At 44.6% G+C, this 15,971-nt stretch overlaps 3 protein-coding genes across 6 annotated transcripts in view; all 3 read left to right on the plus strand.

Moving 5' to 3' along the window:
- Positions 1 to 870: 870 nt before the first annotated feature.
- Positions 871 to 2,091, plus strand: LOC120957084 (uncharacterized). The gene is made up of 3 exons (XM_040379070.2): positions 871 to 1,430; positions 1,506 to 1,669; positions 1,741 to 2,091. Exons 1-3 carry the CDS (start codon positions 1,160 to 1,162, stop codon positions 1,942 to 1,944), a joined length of 639 nt encoding a protein of 212 aa, XP_040235004.2. The 5' UTR covers positions 871 to 1,159; the 3' UTR covers positions 1,945 to 2,091.
- A 1,138-nt stretch (positions 2,092 to 3,229) lies between these two features.
- On the plus strand, positions 3,230 to 4,939 carry LOC120957548 (40S ribosomal protein SA). The gene is made up of 3 exons (XM_040379803.2): positions 3,230 to 3,336; positions 3,744 to 3,991; positions 4,090 to 4,939. The coding sequence occupies exons 2-3, from the start codon at positions 3,773 to 3,775 to the stop codon at positions 4,726 to 4,728; spliced, it is 858 nt and encodes a 285-aa protein (XP_040235737.1). The 5' UTR covers positions 3,230 to 3,336; positions 3,744 to 3,772; the 3' UTR covers positions 4,729 to 4,939.
- A 1,763-nt stretch (positions 4,940 to 6,702) lies between these two features.
- LOC120958516 (uncharacterized) overlaps positions 6,703 to 15,971 on the plus strand; it is a 32,235-nt gene continuing 22,966 nt past the window's right edge. For 2 of the 4 annotated variants that reach the window (XM_040381366.2, XM_040381368.2), the window contains exon 1: positions 14,578 to 14,880. The gene's annotated coding sequence lies outside the window, so the exon portion shown is untranslated. Of the gene's footprint in view, positions 7,135 to 7,262; positions 7,407 to 14,577; positions 14,881 to 15,971 lie in introns of those variants that run through there. The other 2 variants (XM_040381369.2, XM_040381367.2) reach the window with 2 other exon arrangements.

The raw sequence follows: 15,971 nt of genomic DNA on the forward strand, positions 1-15,971 counted from the left end.
GCGCGAGACCGTGAGCGGTTTCGGACACTCCTGAGGTAGGCCAAAACCGCAAAGCGGTTGTAGCTCAGGTTAACTAAGTAAGTAAGAGCATAGTAAACCGTTTTTAAAGTTTGAAAAACTGTGGTTTTATGTTTAAAAAAAGCGACAGACCGGTGTAAAGAGCTAAAATAATGTACACCGGTCGGTCGCAAAACCACACTAAAAATGTTGCTAGAGAATATTATTAAGGTATGTAACGAAGAGGGCTGGGCCTTACTTTTACCAGAAGAAGAATATTGACATTGGCCTCACGGCGCCACACTACTTGGCGGTATGTCTTCGTCGGTGGTATGTCTTGGGGCACGGTTAAAAGCAAAAAAAAAATCTATTGTTATATTTAACCTTGTAAAGTTAATATGGCCAATCTTTTAACGCAGCGAACCTTTACTCAAATGTATTTATTTGTATGTATCCTAGCAAGCGTGAAACGATGAAGTCAGCCCTTAATAGTGTCGATTATTTTAACTACAGTATGTTCCCGAGTTACGCGGTTTGTGCGTTTCCGAGGAATGCGCGTAACTCGAATTTCGGTTTTCGACGAAAAACAAAAATTACACGTTTATTTTTTTTAATTAAAGATAGTTCTGTTATACACTTTATCATTTATTTGACATGGTTCAGGTGCAGAAAATTTTAATATTTTCTGCTTTTAAGCGGATTAAATTTAGCAGCTAAAATGTAATTTAAACTGCATCGGACAATTCTTGAACCAAATTGTACCGATTTCACATTTTATCTATCAAATTTAGAAAACCGCGTTTGTCGAGAACCGCGTAACTCGGGCACAGACTGTATACCTTTAATACAGCAATCTAATCACTTTGCTTTACCCCCATCAAATGGGATGCAAACTAATTGAAGAACAAGACAAAGGGTATTATTTTTGTAATGTTATTTTCTTGTTTGTAAAGATGTATCATCGCCTTGAGCTTCACACGGTGGATCGATATATAAGACATTGCAATTTACTCACAGACAGTGCAGTGTAAAACAGACAGTCAATGATATCGGACGTGAAGACCTAGCAATAGTGGCAATGTGTCAATCATTTACGTGTACTAGTAAAAAACTGGTCAAACTACGATAGTAAAAAAACCGATACGATTTGAATAAGTGCAAAATGGCGAACTTGGATAGACGACAATCGTTATGTTTAAATTTAGGATTTTTTATGTTATATTTTATTTCCGCCGAATGTTTGGATAGTTTAAAAACAAGACCATCTGTTTATGATAGCAGTGATCGCTGGAAAGCGATTGATACATCCGGATCGAGCTTGTATACACCTGAATATTATGATGGGCTAGATAAATATAAGAAGGATTTTATAACATCAAACAACGATGACAAATATAGCCCGTTTTATCCAAGTAAAACACATCACGGGTACTGTAAGTTTATACTTTTTTCATGTACTACGTTTATACATATTTTTAATTATTGTTTATTTATTTTGTTTCTCACAGCTCCGTTCAGTAGTGGATCCCACTATTCGTCCTTGGGATACGATCGAAGGCCTATTTACAGTTCTGGTCGCCCATTGGATTATGGTTTACAGGATTACGAAAACGCATACAACAATGGCCATCAGACACATGGATTCGGTTTGAATCCACTCTATGGAACTAACGTAAGAGATGCATTAAACTAATATGTTGCATTAAATAAATATTTTCCAATTTATTTCACTATTAATTACAGGACCTTACAAAATCGGTGTGGATTCCCGTTGCAGGGGCAGCGTTGTTAGGTATAGCGGCTGCACTGGCTGCAAACCCTGTGCTTCTGCATTTGGGTGTTAGTGCAGGAAAACGGAAACGTAGGAGCTATTCAGTCAATGCGCATCATTTGGCATACAGAGCTCAACCCGCGACAGACGATAAAGCAACACACAAAGGACAATGAGATATAGTTGTATTTTATAAGATCCCTCATGTAGTGTTAACTATGTAGCTGCTATATGTAACGGGTGCGATGCACTTTTCATGAAACAGTGCAATAAAGCTAGTTTATCGATTTTTACAAAATCCAACATGGTAAAGCGATCCTTACTTTCTTACTTACTTATCCGGCGCTACAACCGCTTTGCGGTCTTGGTTTGCCTCAGGAGTGTCCGAAACCGCTCACGGTCTCGCGTCTTCGTCTGCCAGTCCGTTACGCCGGCCTTAATGGAGGACGCCTCCACGCCATCTTCACTATCAAAGCGATCCTTACGTCCAGCAAAGCAATGCAAGGGTGTTCTCGCTCTAATTATACCTGTTTCTAGCTACGTTCGAATCTCGTGCCGTTTTGCCGTGCCGACCATAGTGGAACGCGATTCATCCGTACTGGCACGCGATTCAACCATGGGTGCACGCATCCGCACGCACATGATTCGATGCAAACGGCACGAGATCCGAGCGTAGCTGGAAACAGCTGTATATTGATTCGCCCTATGGTCCTTTATGGATACGAATCCTGGACCATCCGAGAGGAGGATGGCGAAGGCTGACAGGATACGATGGCTGGGGCATGTCATGAGGATGGCGGACTCATACCCCACCAAGAAGGCGTTCGAAAGCGATCCCCTGTTCGGCATAACGCGCAGGGGAGCACAGCGAACTCGATGGTTGTATCAGGTGAAGTGAAACCTATCGTAGATCGGGTGTCTACATGGATGGGAAGCTGCAGTCAGGGACCGAGCTCACAAGGACGTGCTCTATCGTGAGCAGGCCAACAAGCGAAAGAAAGACATCATTCGCGATATTAAGATATGCATTGTATGAATAGGGTACAAATCATCCTTGAGTAACACGTTCCAGAGCTTTATTGTAGAGGCGACTAGTTGTTTGACTTTAAATTTTACTGTAATCCATCCCAGTAATTGGACAATAATTTGTAAACATAAGAACATGTTTTTTAACCGTGAATTTAAATTGTTTGGATCGGTCGGTCTACAAATGTCAAAGCATGCCGAAGGTTCCTAAATAGATTACGAAAAGGCCTTTTGGCTCATTTAAATTTAACTCTTTTTTGCACTGTTTATACTATTGTCTTATTTTCAAAATACGATTTAAAAATTTGATAGGACTACACAAAACAAATTTCAACAAAAAAAAAACTGCATTGAACTCATAATTTACAAATTTAGTTAATGTATTTACAAACACAATTAATGTATTTACCTTGTGTCGAATCGGAAAAACAAAATCCAAAATCGAGCAGCTGCAGCTGTCAAAAGTGCTCGAAAAGTTTTGTACCACGCACAACTGCTCGATAAGGGTTCTCTTTCAATTTAATCCCTGTGGCATTCACTACGTAAGTTTTTGTTTTCTCTGAAATTTTCCTAGATTTTCCATGTTTTTGTAGTTATTTTACTATAATTCCTATCCCTTGCTACTCCTTTAAACGTTACGCGATGAAATTGGTGTTATTTGTGTGGATTTCGGTGAAAAAAGACTTCCGGAACATGTTTCCTAATATCCACGTGCCAGAGCGCTCCAGTTGGCGGCAGGCTGCCTGTTTACATATTCCTTTCTGTGACTTGTTGTAATTAATGTTAACTTAATTAAGTAGTTTTACACTATTTTACTTAGTTTAATACACTGCCACTTGCGTTGATCCCCTTTTCATCTTTAAAATACCTTAAAACATGTATATTCCCGGCCGTGTGTGTAAACAACATAACCTCACTAATCACTTCCCTATCGTTTCGTCGATTGCAGGTTAACCGTTGCTCCTAATTAACGGAACGATGTCGGGAAATCTAGATGTTCTGTCCCTCAAGGAGGACGATGTCACCAAGATGTTGGCCGCGACGACCCACATCGGAAGCACCTCGGTGAACTTCCAGATGGAGCAGTACGTGTACAAGCGCCGCACGGACGGTGTGCACATCATCAACCTGGGCCGCACCTACGAGAAGCTGCTGCTTGCCGCTCGCTGCATCGCTTCGATCGAGTACCCGGGAGAGGTAAGCAGAGGGGCACTTTAATTATCGGGCTTAATCGGGAATAACAGAACAGATTCAACATCTGGTTGCTAATGTAAACAATTGCTCCGTCCTGCCAGGTCTTTGCCATCTCGTCCCGCCCGTACGGTCAGCGTGCCGTGCTGAAGTACGCCCACTACACGCAGGCGACCCCGATTGCCGGACGCTTCACGCCCGGTGCCTTCACTAACCAGATCCAGACGACGTTCCGCGAGCCGCGCCTGCTGATCGTCACCGACCCGCTGACCGACCACCAGCCCGTGACGGAGGCGTCGTACGTCAACATTCCGGTCATCGCGTTCTGCAACACCGACTCGCCGGTCAAGTTCGTCGACATTGCCATCCCGTGCAACACCAAGTCGACGCACTCGATCGGTCTGATGTGGTGGATGCTGGCGCGCGAGGTGCTCCGTCTGCGCGGCAAGATCACGCACGACCGCTGGGAGGTGATGCCGGATCTGTTCTTCTTCCGCGACCCGGAGGAGGCTGAGAAGGAGCAGGCCGCCATCGAGGCTGCCGCGCCGGTCATCAAGGACGTGCCGGATGAGGTGGTGGTTGCCGATGAGCCGACTACCTGGGGCGAGGATGTGACCCAGACCGCGATGGCTGTCCCGCAGGCCAAGCCGCTGGCTGTCGCCGGCGCGAACGATGACTGGAACGAGGACGATACTGCGCCCGCTGCTCCGGGTGCTGCGTCGTGGGGTGGTGCCGCTTTCTAAGTATTCGCACGAGAACGGGCCCAAACCGTTTGTGACCACCCCAGGGGGGGGAGTGTAGACGATAACATACCATCGCAGGATTGTACGGTATCGTGTGTTATATCTTCCCTTCTCCCGCACACAACACGTGGGTTGAGGTTGTCCAAAATCGGAAGAGTGAAATAAACAGTGTAAGTGGTCACGTTTCATTCTTTTCGTGAAAACAGGAAAACGGTTTCATTTTTTCTTTCATTCTAGCTTTATTGCTTTTCCGAAAATTGTTAATGATATGTGTAGGGTAATTTTAACAAAATTACATGTGCGCATTTTCCTTGTCGGCGACTCCGAACGACTCCGGACGACTCCGAACGACTCCGAACGACTCCGAACGACTCCGGATGACTCCGACTCTGGGCGACTCCGGGCGACTCCGGGCGACTCCGTACGGCTCCTGACGATTCCGAACGACTCCGGATATTGCAGCGCGGAGCTACCTTCCGGAGTCGATTCCGAATTTATCGGAGTCGGATCGGAGTCGACTCCGGATTTTTGCCAACTTTACCCATCACTAGTTCAGACCCTACGTCTAAATGCTTAGTTTTCTAAAATCGATTCAGGATAGTAGGTCCGGGAGTTAGTTTCCGGAATCGATTCTGGAATTGGAATTGGTCTGGAATCGGAAGCGGTTCTGGAATCGGAAGCAGTTTCGGAATCGGAATCGGCTCCGAAATCGGCTTTGGAATCAGAATCGGTTTCGGAATCGGATTCGGGTCCTAATCTAAATATACATTTAAACGAGCCATTCTCATGGAGATTCCCGGATTTCGCTTCTGAAACTTCTTAATTCAATTAGAGGACTGATTCTCATTCCGCAGCTAATTCCAACTCTGGAGTCAATTCTGATTCCGTTTCCGAAGCAAATTGAGATTCCCAGGTCGATCCCGATTCCGGAGCCGATTCTGATTCCGGAGCCAATCCTGATTCCGGAACCGAATCCGAATCCGGAATCTATTCCAGAATCGTCTCCAGCGTCAACTTCGGAATCAGCTCTGTAATCGGCTCCAGAATCCAAATCAATTCCAGCATAAGAATCGGGTCCGCAATTGATTCCGAACACGGAATCGGAATCGGGTAGGTCCGATTCCGAGCTCCCACTACTACATTTCACACATAACTGGCTCCGTTTCACACCATATTGGTGTTCCCACTGTTTCCAATCACTGGACCGCTTCTCCATTAGAATCAGGCAATCCTTTCTTTTATGCCCTGGTTGTTGACATAAAAGACATAAAATTAGATTCTTCTTAACGAGCGTCTTGAGCACGGAATCACAGCAACCTCTGTTTCCCCTTTTGGCAACTTCGTCCACCACCTTGGTTATCACCAAATCCAGCGTATGCTCGTCGTCAGACCTGCCGGATTCCGGGAGACTTCGGAGTACCATTGCCACTTGTAGGCTCTTACTTAGCTCCTCCCCGATCAATGTTAGCATATCGAACAATTCTAGTTTCCGCAACGCATCAATTTATTGCATTTCTAGAAAACGCATTTTGCACCTCTAGAACACGTGGCTGCTGTATGTCGACTCCCGTCGTGTGTTGTGTGGTAAGGAAATTAAATTGACTGGCTTTTGAATTTGGTTTAGGCCTTCCCTTTCCCACCCAAGTGTAGACTCTGACCTGGGTGTCATAGAGGTGTCACAGGATGCTACTGTGATGGTGTTTATTGCGCCCCAATCGGCATCAAACCGTTTCATCGCTCGAACGTCATAATTCAAAATAGGTTTGCGAAAAAAAAACGAAGACCAAAAATAGCAATATACTTAAGCAGGCCCAGCGATGCGTAACCGAATGGCGAATGCTGCCTCTGCGCGTCCAGTACAAGGAAGGTGGAGAAGACATACAGAGCGAAACAAAACAAAAAAGTCCCATTGAGCGGGTGTGTCCTATTACGATAAAAAAACACCCAGAAAACAGTCTGCTACGTTTCCGTGATGGGGGAGCATTTTTTTCCAACTCCAAAACCAGATCCTGTCCGGGGTTTGATTGTTGGTGGATTCAGTAGCGTTCCAATACGCGCCCGTCCACATGCGTCGATTAGAACACGATCGTAGTAGACGGACAGACGGACTATTCTCGTACGGCGTACGGTTACGGTTGCGTGGCAACGCTTCTCCGCCACATCAGGTGTCTCATTAGCTTCAGAACATTTCAACAACGATGGTGCGGCATGTTGTGTGCTGTGTGCTGTACCAGAAAGTGACGCGCGGTTTGTAGTGTAAAGTGCCCAGCACCCAGCAGTGCAAGATGCCAATCGCAGTGACAAGAAGTTACACGGCCAGACTGAATCGGACGTTGCCAGCCTTCTGTCCGATACGGCAGCGGAGGCGAAAAGTGTTCCAGGTGGTAGCAACCGGGAAGCAAGAAGGTGATGGCGATTGGCGTGTGTCCGCCGGTGTTACAGTTTCAGTTGGTTCACATTCGTTGGGATTGGTGAATTTTCGGCGGCTTAGTTAGGTTTATAATGTGTTTTATTCTTCTTTTTAACGTGTGCAGGAGTGAATAAGGGTTCCGTTAGAGAGCCGGAAGCAACACGGCACTATCTTTGTGACAATCTTCTGCAGCGCTTAGTGAAATCTTTGGCACAGCTGTGGAAGAAGCGTCTAAAGAAACGGCAGTGTTGAGCGTTCGGCATTACAGGTAAGTGTTAGAGGAAGGTGTTGTAGGGATTGAGTGAATTGTGAGTTTTAAATTTGATTTAGATGTTTGCCAGTGACTGGAAGGTCAGCGAGGAGGGTTAAGCAAAAATCCAATATGTAGAGAATGTCGAGATCATAATAGGAACTGAACGGGTCTTGTGATTGTTCTTTCCTGAGTGGTCAAACCTATCTTACCAGGACGGTCAGATTTAACTTACTGCTTTGGGTGTTTAAGCCATCTAGTCACCCGATTTAGGGGCCTACTACGAATCCGCTGTCTATGTCGTTATTGATGAAAGCGCGTTAACTGATCGTTCGGTGCCATGTGAATGACTTGATCAGGCCACTGATTTCTGGGATGTGCCTAGATTGCTGTTAAAACATAAAAATACTTCACGTCTGCTCATAAACCTCGAGCAGTTTTCATTGTTTTACTCCATAAGGACTTGCTGTACAGTGTCCTCTGTAACGGGGCTAGGCATGGAAAAGGCTTGAGAGTTACATTAGATCCGCGATCGATAGGCAACTTCATTTAAGGTATGGCTTACTCCAAATTGTGTAACAAATTCAAACGTGCGTGGGATACATCCAAACATATTTATGAAACAATAAAAACACCCAATCTTAAGAAAGCTTTTCTCGGGATAGTGTTCAATAGAAGCCGGAGCCTTTTACAGAGAACTAATGATGGGAAAAATGAAGTTTCGGCGGAATTTATTCCGGCTAGTAGGTCCGCAATCAATTCCCAGGATTCGGCTCCGGAATCAAAATTCATTCTCATGGAGATTTCCGGATTGATTTCCCTTCTGAAACTTCTTGTTTTGATTTAAGACTTGATTATCATTCTGGAGCTAATTCCAATTCTGAATTCAATTCTAATTACATTTCCGGAGCGAATTACTATTCCCAGGTCGATTCCAATACTGATTCAGGAGTCGATTCTGATTCCAAAATCGACGTCGTAGGCGATACCGGCGTCAAATCCGAATCCGGAATCGATTTCGGAATCGGAATCGGCTCCGAAGTCAACTCTGGAATCGGCTTTGTAATTGATTTAGAACACGGAATCGGAATCAAGTAGTTCGGATTCTGAGCTCCCACCACTACAGTATGTTTTGATGCAACAGAATACTAAGAATCTTCTTAACCACTAAGCTCTAAAAACAACTGCATCAGTCCTGTTACATTTTGCATTAATTCGAAAGCCTTTTACCTTCAGAATGTGAATCTCCAGTAAAGTATGGCATCATTATTCAGTGCTCAAAAGGTGATCTAGGGTCGTTTCACGTAAAAAAAACACACACACACACACACACTTCCGCCCATATTGTTACATTTATTGAGTGTTTGCTAAAAAAACCCCAAACATCCACCAGCATGTTCAATTAACACTTAATCATGCATGACTAATGCGATCGTTGGCTTGCTTCCGCGTGGAAAGTCTTGGCTGGCGGTGCACAAAAGTGTGCAAGTCTTTCGTTTAAAGCTGGGATGAGGTTATTGATTTTCCCGTTCAACTGGAGCCGCCGAAATCATTGTATGGCCGGGGGCAAGCAAAAACACAGGCGAAAGGAAGTCGTCCACGGTTCCTTCCCATTAACTTGTACAGCAAATGGGGTGGTTAAATGGGGTGGTGGTGAAGTTTTGTGGACGATCGTGTGCCCACGTGCTTACAGTCTGGGTTTGTTTTTTTCTGGTTGACCGGTTGATCGATGATAGCGGCCATCGTTAAAGGCTCGTGGACTTGTTAACTGCTTTCCTCCGGAGGACGAGAAAGGGACGAGCATTCGTGTAATGGGAGGTTTTTTGTTGCTGTATTGTTTAAGTTTTTAAATTTCTTTTGGGTGTTTTGTATTTCTTTCGCGTTCCACCAGTTCCGAGTACCGATCGCATGTATAATGTAGGAAAGAGAAAGAGAGCGACCACCTTTCGTGACAGTGTAAATTGGATTTTCTTCGACTTGTTTTTTTCGTTTGCTCGCTTCTTTTGGAGTAATTATCCTACCCTGCGTCATTAATTGCGTTCGCAAACGATGTACGAATCTGACCACGGACAACGTTGTTTGGCACATGTTGGCCTTCCTTCTCCCCCCGAAAGGAGGCCCCTCATCGATGGCGAATGTCAGGAGGAGCAGTGGACTTACGGGCGGTTGATGAATTTTGGCCAGTGAAGTAACATCGTCTAGCGTGGCGTTGTTTTTAATTGAGTCATTTTACAGGAATTGATTGCCGAGTGCAGCTGAAGGATGTGCGAACCTCGTTTAATTGGCACCAAGGAACGCCCCTGGCAATGAAGCACATTAAAATTAGATCACCCCTCGGTGACTTCACAGCCTGCACGAAAAACGTCTATTCTAGGAAACAGAGCTTGATGAGGAGAGTTGTTAGATGCAGAAGGCAAATGCCTAATTTACTGCACTTCTACTGGGACTTCAATCAGCAGTCAAAAATCGCCACCCAATAGGCGATTTATTGGATGAATATGTATTGCGCTCTCGCTGTTTGTTTGGGAATTTGTTTGCATCGTTTCCATCGTTGTAAATCGAGGTCAAGTTAAATGTTTCATACATTCAGCTAATAAAATGACCATTGTATACGCAATAACGCCGCAGCTCACTCGGGTCGGCTTGCGGAAGGCCTCGCGCCTTGCGCGGATTTCTGCCCGACGAATGGCGCCTTAAACACTCATCAGCCTGACCGTTGGAGGATAAAAATAGATGAATGAATTTTATCGACGCATTCAACGCATCATAAAAAAAAGATGGTTTTGGTTGGATGAGAAGAAAAACACTCGGCATGGGGTTTTTTTGTGGTTCATTTTCCTCTACGATGTTGCTGGTGTCCGATGTGTTGGCTTTGGTTTCAATTCAGCTTGGCGTGGTTTAATCGTTCGTTTCGAGCTTCATTGATTCGAAACTGTCGATGAAAAGGTGACCTCGAATGGGCATGATGTGGTCCTGCGGATACCTTAGGAAAGTGCACGGCGTTTTTATTAAATGCGTGTTACGCACTGTTTACGGAGAGTGTGTGTGTGTGTTTTTTTTTCAATTATTTTCCCATGTATATTTGAGTTGTTAAAAACAAGCTTTTATTCCACTGTACAGTAAAATATCAGAAAATTCATAGGTCATTTGAGTGGAAAAGAGTTCAAAAACAACTGATTTGATATTCGTTGGAACTGTTGGGACTGTACAATTCTTATTCTTGCGTCGCCATATTTCACCTATTAAATATGCGCCTCGCACCACTGCACCACGCGAATGCGGAAACGAATGTTTATTTTTGCGATTAGCAATTGGTAAGAGCGAAAAACGAAGCCAAACGCAAAAGCTACAGTCTTCAAACGCCATCATTTAACAAAAACAGAAGAGGAAAGACTTCAACAGCCAGTAAAGCGACGAACCTTTGTTGAAGTCTTTTTATTTTTTTTTTATTTTTTGGTTCGAATTATCGTAAATTATTATCACCGTAAAGCTTATCTGTGACCTGCACGTCTTAGGTATGCATTCCACACCCACTGCCCACTTGTTGGGATGCGTATGGGGGAAGGGAATGGGGCAGTTAATCGATTATCCAACCCATCATCCACGCACGCACGGTACCGCCCGGGTCACGCTAGGTCAAAACCTTCCCCCCACAAAGCCAAGGACACGTGTGTCGGTGGATTAAACCTTCCAATTTTTACCCCCCCCCCCCCCTCCCCCAATTTTCAGCAATGCCTTAATGAGCCGAGTATTGAAATTTGATGGAATGTATGAAGGATTACGATTGCGCAACGTACGGTTCGCCGCCTGCTGATAGCGGGGGAATTATGCGTTAAAAGTGAAGTCACCGCCGGATAAGATCGGAAGGCTCCAGTGCGGTGATGTGATCGCGAGTGTTTATGTTGCTGTTTTCGATGGAAATGGTGGTAGGCTCGTCTCTCTCTCTGTCTGATAGCTTTTTAATGAACCTTAAACGTTGGCTCTTTACGCTGGATGGAGAGTTTGGATGGCGTTTTAGAAGATTGATGAGGCTCCACCGCTCACTTCAGTGCAGTGTGTTTCCGTTTCTTTTTTTGTTCAAAAGCGGACGTTTCTTGTGCCCCTTCCTTATCGTGCGTATTTAATCGTGTTGAATATTCCAAGCTACCTGCACAGCCCGCGGTTCAAAGGTGTGTTACGTCGGGCTGCTTAATGTTAAACACGTTACAGCGCAACTGGCTTGCTTCCGAATTATGCGCACAAGATCGACAAGATGGGCAGTCTCGCCCTTCTCGCCACGCATTGCGGCACGCGTGGACCTTTGCTTCGGGTTGACCTCCTTCCGGGAGCCCTTTTTGTGTGTGCGCCTCGGCGATAGCATCCGCCTCCACCGATGTCATTTCCACTCCCACTGGCAATGATGGAAAAACGCCACACACAAACAAAAGAAAGCAAACGAGAAAGCCTTCTGGTGTTGGCGGTCTGTTGCAGCATAAATTTGGGCGACCAGCATAACTGAGCGGGTGCGGCTGTTGGTTGAAATAGTTTGCTCACAGCTTCGTGCTTTTCTAATGCCAAGTGATAAGCCTCCCCTTTTCCAACCATTTGCACTCGAATGTACTGTTGTGTGTGTGTGTGTGTGTGTGTGTGTGTGTGTGTTTGTGTAAATAAAAAAAAAGAAAAGCTCATACACAAGCATGCCCGGAGTGTGCGCTACCACCGCTGAATGGTTTTTATTGCGCCCGTTCAGTGGATTTTATTTCAGCTTTTTGAATATATTCAATAATGTAACGGTTGCCGGGCGAAAACCTTCCCTCCCGCACAAAGCAAAAGGGGTTGGGTTGGGCCGGTTGGTTGGTTATGGCATGAAAATTTATCGAGTGCACAAATTTGACGCCGCACCGACCGCGCCGTGGGTGCGTGAGGCTTTGAATAATGGACGATGATTGAGCGTCGAGCGGAAAGTGTTACCTATTTTTTTGTCTGGGGTTAGGGAAGTGACAGCAAAGGTTGGGCTGGGGGAGGATTTACTTTATCTCAACAAGAACCAACAAGCAGAACCGAGTGGCTTTTGGGTGGAAATTTATGTTTATTTGTTTGACATTTATTTGAACATATTTCTTTTTATACGGTGATGTTGTGTTGGGCGGAATCAAAAGATGTTACTTCCACTGTTATGTGTTGTTTTTAATTCATAGATTATTAGGTCAATGTTGTATTTTTTCTATATTTCAGAATTGCTTTTATTTTCGTTGTTTCGATAGCATTTTATACCACTTGAATGTAGTTTTTTGATTATTCTTTTGCTTTACGTGTTTTTATGTGATCTTTCCATTTTTAAGATTGTTGTTGTTAACCAGTTCAAAGCCAATATTTTCCCTCGTGCATTCACGAAAAACGCGACCGACACCGACCGATCGCCATCATTACGCAAAGTAATTAAATTTCAGCAGTGCCAAAAATGCGCTGGCCATGATTCGTGCAAGGCGCGAGATCGGCCCACCGAGCTAATTGTTTACGATTTGTTTTGATTCCCATCGTTCGCTCGTTCGCTCGTTCCGTGGTTAGTGGATGCTGATGTTGGCTAATTCTGCAGCACGGCGCCGGCGTGCGTGCGTGCGTGCGCTTTTCCACGAAAGGCTCCACCGCTTCGTGCAGAAAGAAAGTGCGCGCCGCCGACGAATGGCCGACCAGATCGAATGTTCTCGTGCAGCATGTGCGCGGGTGGGGGGGGGGGGGGGGGGGGGGCTGCGTTAAGTCGATCGGGTCAACTCGAGTGTTCATTCGTTACGTTCATTCGACGGTGTTCACTCGCACGGGTGGAAAGCTGCCTGTTGCCGAACACTAATCGTACCTGATTTGTGACAAATGTTACAACAGCAAATAATATGATTTTGCTTATTTTATTGTATTATTACGGCTCATGTTTAGCCATCTTTTGAGCCCTAGAATTTTGATTTAAATTCTATGCAAAGCTCTGGTCATTTCGGTCATACTCGGTGAATAACGTGATTTTGGTTGAATTATTATAGTTAATGATTTGCTACACTAGTCCATAAAATAACCGATTGCCTTTTGTTCAATGAGGTCTTTCTGCAAACAACTCAATAGTAAAAACATTGTCACTTTGGGCAAAATATCTCTGATTAAAAAGTTAATTGATGATGCGTAAATAACAGTCAAGTGATTAAGAATTCCAGTGCTGCTCATGACTAGAACGTATTATACAGAGCCAAAAATTACAGGGGTTTTCATCATTTTGCGACACTTTATTGACTCTTTGTTACGGGAAGTGAACTTCATGTGACGGGAAATGGCCGTTACGGCACCTTTTTTGGACAGATTTATTTGGAATTTGTGTTTACAATCCCAACTCCCCACATGAAAGAGCCAGGAAAGTGTCCTAAAACTACGAAAAACTTTTAAAAACTACTGTAACGGGTAATGTAGTGTATGCGTGGGGTTATAGTTTAAGATTAATATGTATAAGTATATGTGAGTTTAAAGTGTAGCTTGTTTTTGTAATAAAGTAGGTCCGTCTAGTCCAGTCCGTCGATACGCATAGATGTCACAGGTAATAACATTGTGTGTGTGTGTGTGTGTGTGTGTGTGTGTGTGTGTGTGTGTGTGTGTGTGTGTGTGTGTGGTTTTTTTTAATTCATCTCTGTAGTATTTACGACCACGTTTTATTGGTTTCGCTTCCCCACTTGTAAGTTCTACATCGACCTTTTTTTATTCCAAATATTTGTTGGTAGGTTTAGTGACAGTGATTTATTTACGGATTTCTTCACAATCAGTCGCATGCTGCTCTTGAAATCGTGTCATCTCGACAGCTAGTAATGATTAATTTCAGTAGATTTTTATGGAAACTTTGAAGTTCTTTTTCAATTCAAATTGTAATCAGAATAAGCCTAATTTTTATTTTTTTATTTTTGTGTTAGCAATTGCTGATAAATTAACGCATATAAGTTAAAAAAAACATATTTTTTGCATTTACATATTTGATTGAACTTTAAAGATTGCTGATATTTTCTCAGTTTGTTTTGCTATATCTTAAAGTTTACATACTATGTCAACGCAGCTTGTTCGCAATAATAATGATGTTTTCATTGGAGTATGAAGCTCCCTTTCATTCATGAACGAAATTTTGTTCCATTCGGTTCAACTTCGGTACGGCTAGTGTTGCGTACGGCCCCCGTTCCCTTTCTCCATTCATTCGGAAAGCAAAGCGCGCAGTTCATGCGATAGCTTTGCTGCTTTCCAGTGCTTTACCACTACCACCATCAACCACCACTGGCGGACGCTCGCTCGCACGCTCGGATGATCGACGGTTCACCGGGCGGGGAAGCCACTTCACCGGTCGCAAGCGGCCGGCCGTTCCGTCTGTTTGTCACTAGATTTGAACGCGTGCAGACACACGTGCGCGCCTGGCGGTCGGTGGAAAAGGTTTGAACCAGTCGATAGCAACGCATCCCGCAGTGCTGCTGCGGGCTCTGACGCTGAAGCAAGACGGGTACGGTTGTGCTTTTTCTTGGCTGTATTTTTAAGACGTCTGTGATCTGGTGGTTCGAGGCTAACAGTGGCTTGTGCTAGTTACTAGTTTTTTTGTATATCTGCTAGTTTCAGTGTGTGTGTGTGCGCGGGGGAGGTGTTGTTAGTTTTCGGCAATTCGGGAATCTAAATAAAAGCGAAGCAATCAGACCGAACGGTACAGTGCGAGATGGTGAACACACTTTAAGAAGCAATTATACCGATGTGTTTGAATTCTTTTAATTTCCTTTTACGAGTTTTAGTCTTTGAAAGTGTGAATTAAGTTTAAAAAAACCCCTAGGAAATATTGTGCAACATAACCTTTCGATCGGATCGATGCTCCCTCGAACGACAAACTCCAATCGAACGCACATGTCAATGCCGGTGCCGTCGTCGAAAAATGTCTGTGGTACTGTATTTTAAACAATTTTCGATCACCAACCACCTCAAAAAAACACGTTACTGGACGACCGATTGGATACGACCGAAAGGATGCCCCAATGTAACGGACCGTGAAGTCCGTAGTGGCTTTGAGCGTTGTTTTGCTTGTGGTACTCTTGTTGTCTATCGAAGCGCCTGCCGATATAGCAGCATATGCGGTTAAAGGTGGTACGGTTTGATTGAACAACAATGTACAGAAACGAAACGAAAAAAAAACGGTTCGTTTCAGCCGTGACCGCGGTCCGTCCCCGCGTATGTGTGCGGAGTGGTCAGTAAAATTCATTTTACACCCGTGAAAAATGGCACATACGGGGAGAGGCCCGCTGGCGAGTGAAGCAGACCAACGAACGCACGGCCACAGACAAACGCAGACACTTGTACAAAGTTGTTGCCACCGCCCAGAAGCCTATTTTACTTGCCCATCTTTCACCGGGGGGAGTTGTTTTTTTGTTGGTTTGGTTCGCTACCAGCCTCGATTCGATGCATGATGGACCCGTTTTTCCAACCTCACCCGACCAGTCCCGCATGTTCGCATTTTCCGCCCACACACACACACACACACACACACACACACACTCAGCTTGCTGCGCGCCTCTGTGTTGCGTTATTGTTTGCGTTCACCGCCAGTCGATC

This window comes from Anopheles coluzzii, chromosome 3 (genome assembly GCF_943734685.1).
Source record: "Anopheles coluzzii chromosome 3, AcolN3, whole genome shotgun sequence".
Lineage (NCBI taxonomy): Eukaryota > Metazoa > Arthropoda > Insecta > Diptera > Culicidae > Anopheles > Anopheles coluzzii.